We start from the raw sequence: 10,398 nt of genomic DNA on the forward strand, positions 1-10,398 counted from the left end.
AATTTTCTCTAAGGCCATATCATATTTGGTCCAATTTTATAGCATATACAACCCAATTGGAAACTTTTTTTTATTAGTTGAGATAGATTTTTTTTTTTATATATTTATTTTGATTACAATAGTGTGGATATTATTTTTTCACCACCATTTTTTTTTATAATTTATAAGTAAAATATTTTTAAAATAATTGAATTTCTTAAGAATAATTAATTTCGAATTTTGAATAAGTTAAGGTAATAATTTGTTTAAGTTAAAACACACTTTTATTATATTTAAGATATTTATTTCATTTAAAATCATGTTAGATAATAAAATAAATATATATAAGTGTTTTTTTTATATATTAACGAATTTTTTATTTAATATGTTTAAATTTTAATTTATTTTATTTAATTAGATTAAGTTAATTAATTAAATAAAATTATCATGTTATTAAAGTACCAAATTTGGTATTTTTTTATTATTAAATAATTTGTTTAAATGTTAAATTAAAAATTAATTAGTTTAGTAAATTTGTTAGAAAATTAGTTATCTTTTTTTTATTATTATTATTATGGAGAGTTAGTTGGCCTATTTTAATAAAAAATTAGTAAGAGTTCATTATTAAGCCAAGATCCATCAAGTGATTATAGAAGGTCAAGATCCATTAAGGGGGAATGCCTAATTTAAAATAATTTAAAATCATGAAGGTCCAAGGCCATGTCAAGATCAAAATCAAGTCAAGGCATGAGCCTAACTAAGAGGCCCAACTAGTGACCCGACTCAACAACCGACCCAAGATCCAACCATGAAAAAAGAATGTGGAACCTCCTAAAATCTTATAACCATGTCATGAAGAAAAAGGAGGGAAGCTTGAAATTATGAAATTCAAATACTAAGTTAATGAGGTATAAACTAAATCACACAAGGTCATGATTTGTTTTAATTCTATTGTCCAAAACTTGACATGTCATTTAATGACCGATCAAGAGAAGAAGGTGTCCACTTCAACCGCATGACAAGCCAACTCTAAGGAAAACCTGTACGGGATTTTATAATCCCACAACATTTTAACTTCTTAAAGACTAGGTAAGTTAGTTGTCCCCTACCTGACTTGTTGTAGTTTGTTATTAGTGGGCATTGGGCTTTAAGGTTTCTCTAAGAGTTCTCTATATAAGCCAACCATAAGTGCACTTGCACATAATCTCAATTTTCACAACTTAACACCCCTAAGAAACCCGAAATTCTACACTCATTTGTCCCTAGGCTGCCATTCAACTTTAGAGAATCCTAACCAGAACACCCCTAGTTTGGAGGTAACAAGTTTCTTGTTTAGAGATTTTCGGTTTAGCATCACCTTTAAGATCAAGAGCATCTTGTTTATGTAAGCTTTTTAATCCCCTTACTTTATTTTGTCTTTATCTTTGCCTTTAATTCAAATGATAGCATGTTTTGCCTTTGTCTATTCCACTATTGATTTGCATGAGCTGTTTATTTGTTTTGTTTTAATTTTTTACAATTAATCATGTAAATATGTAAATATGTAATATATGCATTAACATGTAAATAACATAAATGAAAAAAAGAAAAAAACTAAACTAAAACAAAAATAATCAAACCAAAAATTGTTTTAAATTAAAATCGGTCTTAAAATTGACCATTTGATAATGATCGGTCGAAAACTCTAAATTTGGGTTTGAATTTGGATATTTTTGGGCTCAAAGTGTTTAGTATACACTTCGAACATTTAAACTCAAAAATATCTAATAACGAAGTAAATACAATTGATCGCCAAAGAATCTCAAAATTGGTTAAAATATAAACTTTATGCCTTATTTTGCTTTATTTTTTAATTTTATTTCGATAAATCATGTGTTTATCTTATATGTTATTTTTTAATTACGTGTAACTAATCATCTTTAATTTAGAGTCATTTATGACTATTGTAACCCTTGGAAAACCTTATTTGGTTCCGCGGAAAGCTTAATGTTCGAATTTTAACATCGGTTTACGTGTCAGAATATTTTAAATAAAATATTATTTTAAAATTTTTTAAGTAATTCCTCGCTGCTTTTGAAATTAATCATGAAATAGTTAATTTAATTTTGAATTTGAATAATCTGAAGATTTGCGGTAATCAAATTACAATTTGAGTTTTTAGAAATCCTTTATTTAAATTAATTAAAAATAATTAATTTTAAAGATTATTTATTCGAATAGAGTCGCCAATTAGTTTTTGAAAATCAATAAAAATGACATACGTGTACAAACATATTAGCTAGAGTTTCTTTTAGTTCGAAGTTGGTGATACTAGGGAAAAGGCTTTCGCACTTCATCTTCCGTACCCGTTTTGAAAACGGTACCTACTTATAAATTTGATTTTTGAAAATCAGTTGTATAACGTTTTATTTTTTACCGATTATTCTTCTAGTCCTAAACATGCATATGTTTGTGCGTTATTTAAAGAATTGTAACAATAATTATTAAAATGTCGGTATATGTTGCTTATGATGACTAGGGAGGAAAATACATGAAGAACGTCAGCTTAGAAGGCATTGGGTTTAAAAATAAATCATAAATATTCTTTTTTCAAAATATTTTTTTGTGGAATTATCCCAAAAATATTTTAAAATCATTTTCTAATTTTTCGGGATTTTTAGAAAATATTTTGAGGTTTCAAAATTACAAAAATAAACTAAACAGGCCTTAGGACCGGTGTCATATGTCCTAGGTTCATTTTATCGGTCGAGGGCTAAGAGCCCCCAGTCCTAGGTCAAGAGCCTCTCAGTTGGGGCTTAGGATTCTCGGTCGGACTTATCGGTCCTAGCTGACAAGCCTTGATCTGGGTGCTAAGGATTCTCGGTCCTATGTTAGAATTCTCAGCCAGATGCTAGAATTCTCGATCCTAGGTGAAAGTCATCAGTCCTGGGTGTAGGAGTTCTTGGTTAGGTGCAAGACTCCTCGGTCCTAGATCTGACTTCTCGGTCGGTTATAAAAATACTCAGTCGGACCTCTCGGTCCTAGCTGAAAAATATCGGTCGGACCTCTCGGTCCTCGATGGAGAACATTGGTTGGATCTCAGTCCTGGCTGAAAAGTCTTGGCTAGGTTAGATTTATCCTATTAAATGGCATTATATGTAAAGGGTATATCACCCTAACATTACACGTAGGTTTGTGAATATTTAAAGAATTATAACATCAATTATTTAAATGTTGATACATGTTGTTGATGATGACTAAGGAGGAAAATACTTCAAGAATATTAGTTTAAAAGGCATCAGGTTTAAAAATAAATCATAAACAAGTCTTGGTCAAAATATTTTTTTGTGAAAATTGCAACAATTATTTTAAAATCATTTCTAATTTTTTGGGATATTTAGAAAATGGTTTGAGATTCCAAAATTACAAAAATAATTTTGAAATTTTAATAGAATAACCAAACAGGCCTTATGATCAGTGATCTAGGTCCTAGGTTCATTTTGTCGGTTGGGATTAAAAACAACCTCAGTCATGGGTGGAAGCCATCGGTCTTGGGTTCGGGTGTTCTCGGTCGGGTGCGAGACTCCTTGGTCATAGGTCTGACTTATCGGTCATAGGTGGAAGTCATCGATCCTGGGTTTGAGAGTTCTCGGTTAGGTGCGAGACTCCTCAGTCCTAGATTCAACTTCTTGATCGAATGTAAAATTCCTCGGTCGGACCTCTCGGTCCTGGCTGAAAAATATTCGGTCGGACCTATCGGTCTTAGGCTAAATTTCTCATTCCTTAAGAACATCAATATTGTAGGTTTTACAATTTTGATGGAAGATTGGATTCTCTGATCCAAGGGCCACGTAGCTTCACAAAGTTTTCATGAACATTTAGAACATCATCCCAATGTATCAATAGACCTGGGTGGTGATCAATTCATTCAAAATAGTTTATGGTCAAAAATTTAATTTTTGGTTTTAAAATTGTTTTGAATGTAAGGAGTTTGCCAATAGTTTTCTTATACTTCATATATATGATTGGTATTAAAACATGAGCACTAGCTGTTCATTTGGACCAATTCAAGAGCTTAAAATTTTAAATCATTTTAAAAATTTTGATTTTGATCAAAAATGATCGAGATGGATCAAACATGATCGAAATAGTTGTCCAACGTTATTAAAAACATATTGGTAAGCTTTTTATGTTGATGTTCTTGAGGATTAGCCTAAGAACAGAAAACCCATTTTTTAATTTCTTAAAATTCAAAATTTGGGTGTTTTTTGTTTGAGATCGATTATCGATCTTGGCTTTCACAGAAAGCTCATAAATGATCCTATGATCGATTTCTAATCAAAAAATTCAATAACCAGGTAGGCAACATACACGCTTATGAAAATTGAAATATAAAAATTTCAAATTCAAACTAGAAGTGGGATCAAAGAGTGATTGGAATCATACTAAGAATTGAAGAACACTCTTTAAACCTTAGGAAAGCTTTGGGGGTTCTCATATCCAAACTTTAAGGAATTATGCAAAGATTTTGAAAAACCTGAAAGTTTGAAGTTTTAATGACGAATTTTCTGCAAATCTTGATTTAAAGTTTGAGAGTGGATCTCTTGGCTTCAGAATTGTCAATGGAAGCTATTTATAGCCTCCCGAAGTCGATTGAGAGAGTCAAGTGGATTGAATCAGCCAAAATTTATTTATGGTATTTTGATTATTCTTCGCCCTAATTGCTCGTTTAGGCTTTAATTAGGTATAAAATTATAGGAGAAACGATCATCGTGGTAGGGTGATCATTTCACCTTTTGAATCAGCCGAAAATGTGAACTATCGACTAACTTCCATCTTTAAAAAATCAATCAAATATGGGATTCGATCTTATCTCTCCGGCAATCATGATGTAGAAGATGACCGGGGAATGAAACATCGTCGTTTTGGGCGAGAACGCGGACGCGAAGCGGTCCGTTGGCGTTCCGTCACAGTTCCTTCGCGATCCGCGTGTTCCATTGCGTTTTAGCTAACGGGTGTTAGTTGATTCGCTGCTACGCGGACGCGCTTCTTCGGTTGCAACGGGCTATGCGTGCGCTTCCTGGGCGTTGAATGAAAATCCAGCGTCCATCCAATGGTCGCGGTTCTGACTTTAGCAATAAATATGTATTTCGGCTACACACTATTACAAATTTATTTTTATTTTAAAATTTAAGGGTTTGTTTGAAATTGATTTTTTTTCACCTTTTGGCTTTAATTTTCTTTTTAAAATACACAAAATATTAAAATAAATATGACAAATATTTTGTCAATTTTTTTATATATATTTTTGGGTTAAATAAATACTTTTTCGGGACATTTCATCCTAAATATTTAATTTTATCTTTTGATTTTTTTTAAAATTATTTTGAAATAAAATGAGTATAACATTTATCCCAAATAATTTTATTTTTTAAATTAGTCATTGTCTTTAATTAATTAAGTTTTTATTATCACAATAATTAATCTAATTAATTGTTTTATTAAATTTTGATAAGAGGGTTATTTTGATTTTATTTATTTTAAATTAAATTAAATTAATTATTTTAATTTATAAATTTGGTACGTAAATTTTTAGTATTTACATCTATGTACTTTACAAACATTTAACTTCGTTTTCAATATATCGTTAATTTATAAAATTTGAAAAACTTTTACCAACTTGAAATATACCAATAACAGATTTTTAGGAAACCCCCAACTTGAGAGAGATAAATATATTATTATTATCAAAATTATAAATTTGTCATCTATATATATAATGATGCTTAATTTTTAAAGTGTCCGGATTGCCGGGTCGAGAGCTGTTGTTAATTTGTATACTTGGGTCGGATTGTGGGTTGACCCGCCTTTAAATTTAAAACGGTTAAAAATAAAATTAAAAATGCTAGAGGTATGTTTTGAACTTGCAACATAACAAAACAAGTACAACTCTTTAACCAACTAGGCTACTGAGACCTTAAATTTTAAATTCAACACCAAATTTGATAAACGCAGGACGTTTTAATATTAATATAAGTTCAACTTTTTAATTAACTAATATATAATGATGTTGAGTAAATGGATACTTGGGTCGCATTTTGGGTTGACCCACCCATAAACTTAAAACGGTTAAAAATAAAATTAAAAATGTTATCCGTAATTTTTTTCACAGTTTTTTATATTATTACTCGTGCATTGCACGGGTTACTAGTTTAACACTATAACATTACTCATATATTATATATATTATGTGACCAAATAGTTACTTTCTAATTTTTCTTTTAAATCGCTCAAATTTATTATATCATCTTTTTAAATACGTATTCTAAAATAAAATATAAAAACTTAATTATTTATCTTTATGTATTAATATGTTTGATTACTTATTAAATATATAAAATGAATTAATTATCACATGTAGTGTCAAATTTGCATTACTAAAAATTTATATAAAAATTAAAATAATATTTTTCACATGTAATTAATTCAATTTTTGACTGATATATCACCTGCACACTAACTCATTTAAATATTTATAATTTTATAAATAAACATATATAAATTACTCAAATTTGTATTCAAATATATCATAATTTGTATTTTATTTATTTTCACAAATTCGCATCAATTAATACTTTATTAAAATCTGAACAATGTAACCATTAAATTAGTTGTGATTGTAAAATTTTATTTATAATTTTGTATATATATATATATATATATTTAAATTAATATAGAAGTTAATATGTATATTAATCAATGATTTACCGTACTCTTCTACAAATATCTTATAAATGAGAGATGATACAGAGAATTTAGAGAAAAAAAATATATGATGCTAATTGATTAAAAAATTATAATTTTTTTTTATTCTAACATTTTTTCATCTTTTTTAACTTTTCAGTCAATAACATGAAAACAAGTCATTCATTCTTTTGTTTTCTTTTTCTTGTCATTTCATTTTTATTTATTTTAATTGAAAATAAATAAAAATATGAATAAAAGATTAAAAACAGAAAAATATATTTTCAAAATTCATAACAAGATTATGATGACTTTCTCAGAGTAAAACTTAGAACCTTAATTCTTGTTATAAAATATAGATGATTATAATAATTAATATTTTTTTATTTATAATTATAATTTTATATATAAATATAGTTTTTTAAATTAAATAAAAACTATGGGATACTGGTGGATTTAATTTTATATATAATTATATAAATTGGACACCTATTCAAAAATTATGAATAAGATTGGATAAACTTAAATTTGGCGGATTTTATAAGAATTAGAGACGAAAATATTGAATTAATTTTAAAAAATTATGAAAATAAATGAAATGAAATGTTTTTTATATTATATATATATATATATATTATGACTGCATTGAATTTTAAAATAATTTAATTTAATTAATTATCTTTCATTATAAAATACCATAAACTAAATGATATCATAAATGTAAAATTATAATAAAAAAAATTAATTTTGAATTCCCCTTCCAAATAAAATACCATGCCAAATCTATATTTATTTATTTGTTATATTGGAATAAAAATATTAAATATTAAATATTACCCAATAACACAGATGTAAAATTCCACCAATAATAACCAATAGATTTTTTATGCAATAAAATCAAAATAACTTAATAATATTACACTCTCTATTTAAAAGATAGTGTTCAAAATCAATCATCTACTTATAAATCTAAACTCTTCAAAATAAATTAAAAAAATAATAATAATATTAGGCTGAACATAAATTATTATTTTTAACCGAAAATAAATTATCCAAAAATAGTACTGTTTGTAATTCTCAGTATTCTTAATTTCTTAGTGAACCATCTGGTTTAGCCGTCGTCTTCGATCGTCGGAAAATATTCATCGGACTGAGAAAACTCCATTTCCGGCCTTTACCCGAATTTGATTTTCCATTTTCAACATTAATAGACTGTGATCTCATCATCATCACCTCTGTTTTCTTGCTCTTTTGCTTCCTTAAATTCCACCACTTACTGCCGGAGGAATCATTACCGGAAAATTTCGACCTTAGAAACGGAACAGTTAATGATCTCGATTTCTGAAATTTAGGTTCTCCCTCCACCGGAATTTCACCGGCGGCGGCGGCGGCAGCAGAAGAGTATCTTGAGGACCCACCTCTCCCGGAGGAGGAGAAGAGAGAGAAAGACGATGACTTTGATGCCTTTAAAACGCCGCATGAACAAGGAACCATTTCACCGCAATTGGGGCAGAGAGAGATTAGACGTTCCCGGAGACAACTTGGGCAGATTCCGGCACGGCGACGATTCGTCGGATGTTTCTCACACTTCCAAACTTCATCTTCTTCATTGCACAACGCCATGATTGTAATCTCTCTCTCTCTAGAATTAATTTCTTAATTATCAGCTAGAAGGGAATAAATATATATATAATAAGAATGTTATTATGAAAAGGAAAAGAATTTAAATTAAGCCTCATTAATTTTCATTTATTACATAATTAAATTTTATTTTATATCAATTATGTTAATAAGAATTAATGGGTTATATTTTAATAGAATTAATTTTTAATTTACTATTTTAGTTAGAAATCCAATATCAATTTTCTCCCTTTTATATAGTTTTTGATAATTCAATGTAAAATATATATTTTCTAATTTTAAGTTAAATTATCATGGAAAATACTAAATTAAAATAAGAGGTATGTCATATTAGTTGTTATGGTAGTTTATTCTTCTTTAAATTATAAATGAAATGAAATGAGTTGATCAAATTTTGAGCCATTATTATTGTTTATTTAAATTCAATTAAATTTTGAATCAATTTGGGCTCGGGCATTTATGTTTACTCGGAATATATATTTTTGATTTGCTGTTATGTGCTGTTAAGTAATTTATTATTTCAAATTAGATATATATTGAAATATTTTATTTTCTTTCTCTAAGAATGTCTAAAGAAGGTAAAAAATCACATTTTTTTAATATGTGTTATATTTTTGTTTAATCTAATTATTTTTTATTTAAAAATTTGCGATCTTTGGTCTCTTAATACCTACAATTATTATTTGAGTTAGCTTAGTGAAATATTTAATAAAAAAATTGGGATGATATGTGTAATTTTTTTTTTTATAAATTTAACTAAGTTTTAAATATCTTTGTATACATAATTTTGTTTAAAATTATTTTTTATATATTTATTTTTATTTAAAATTATTTCTTGTACATTTATTTTTATTTGAAATAATTAAGCTCTTTGTAGTATTATAAAATGAAGAACCTAACTCTAAGTATGAACAACTTTTATTCTCTGTTCGAAATTTGAACCTGATAACTAATTTAAAATCATATAAAATGAAGAACCTAATACTTGTTTCCAACTATGAACAACTTTTATTCTATGTTCGAAATTTTAACTTGATAACTAATTTAAAATCATAAATTCTCTTAATTATATATGTTATGTTCATCAAATTTAGATTAGAGTTTACTTTGAGAAAATAAAAATTATAAAAGTAATTTGTTATTAAAACTCTACTTCACAAGCATACATTTTCCAAAACACCAAACAAACAATTCTCAATTTGTTTTGAATCCTCTCATTTTCCTTCCTTACCTATTGCAAAAACAATAAATAGTAAATGAAATAAATAAAAATAATCATAATGATGGTTAATCTTCTTGCAGGATACACCAAATTCAAAAATTATGTAACAATTACAAAGATATCCTCAACTATTAATTTAAAGACATAACTTCTAAATTAAAATACAGATTTAATAAGATAGGAATATCGATATGAACATAATATTTAAATTCTACATGCCCTCATCAAAATAAACATCTCTAAGGTTCGAGGTTCATTTTGGACAATAATTCTGTAAACTTGCTGGTTCAAGAGTCTTTGTAAAAACCAGAGTATAAATGTGTTAGGAATGACAACACATTCTTTAAATATATCGCGCACAAGATGACAATCGATTTCTAAATGTTTAGTGCGTTCATGAAACACTGAATTTTTTGTAATGTAGATAATTGACGGATTATCGCACCAAATAGTAATTGACAATGTAACTTCTTCTTTGAGGTCTTTAAGAATGTAAGTGATCTAGAGTAGCTCACAAAGTAAACTAGACAAACTTATGTACTCAGCTTCAAACCTCGATCGAAAAACCGTTGTTTGTTTCTTGGTTTTCCATGAAACTCAAATATAGCAATTTGCCCACCAGCCTTCTAAAATTTTGTAGATCTTTTAACACCTCATGACCCTCTTCTTCTAATTTCATCTCCTTCAAATTATGAGTTTTCTCTAGTTTTGCAATTATCAACCATATTTCAAATAGTATGTCAAGAACATAGTTTCTTTGGTTTACTACCATTATTTGTAGCGACTAATGATAATAAATTTTATTGTCAATGTTTTTACAATATGACCAAAAC

The 10,398-nt window shown here is 27.6% G+C and overlaps 1 protein-coding gene across 1 annotated transcript; it reads right to left on the reverse strand.

The window, feature by feature from the left end:
- Positions 1-7,788: 7,788 nt before the first annotated feature.
- Positions 7,789-8,325, reverse strand: LOC124930492. The gene has a single exon (XM_047470830.1). The coding sequence runs from the start codon at positions 8,323-8,325 to the stop codon at positions 7,789-7,791; it is 537 nt and encodes a 178-aa protein (XP_047326786.1).
- Positions 8,326-10,398: the final 2,073 nt, after the last annotated feature.

The sequence above is a fragment of the Impatiens glandulifera genome, chromosome 3 (assembly GCF_907164915.1).
Source record: "Impatiens glandulifera chromosome 3, dImpGla2.1, whole genome shotgun sequence".
Taxonomy (NCBI): Eukaryota; Viridiplantae; Streptophyta; class Magnoliopsida; order Ericales; family Balsaminaceae; genus Impatiens; species Impatiens glandulifera.

Coding starts and splice junctions, on each gene's coding strand:
- LOC124930492 (XM_047470830.1), bottom strand. CDS start 8,325: ATGGCGTTGTGCAATGAAGAAGATGAAGTTTGGAAGTGTGAGAAACAT.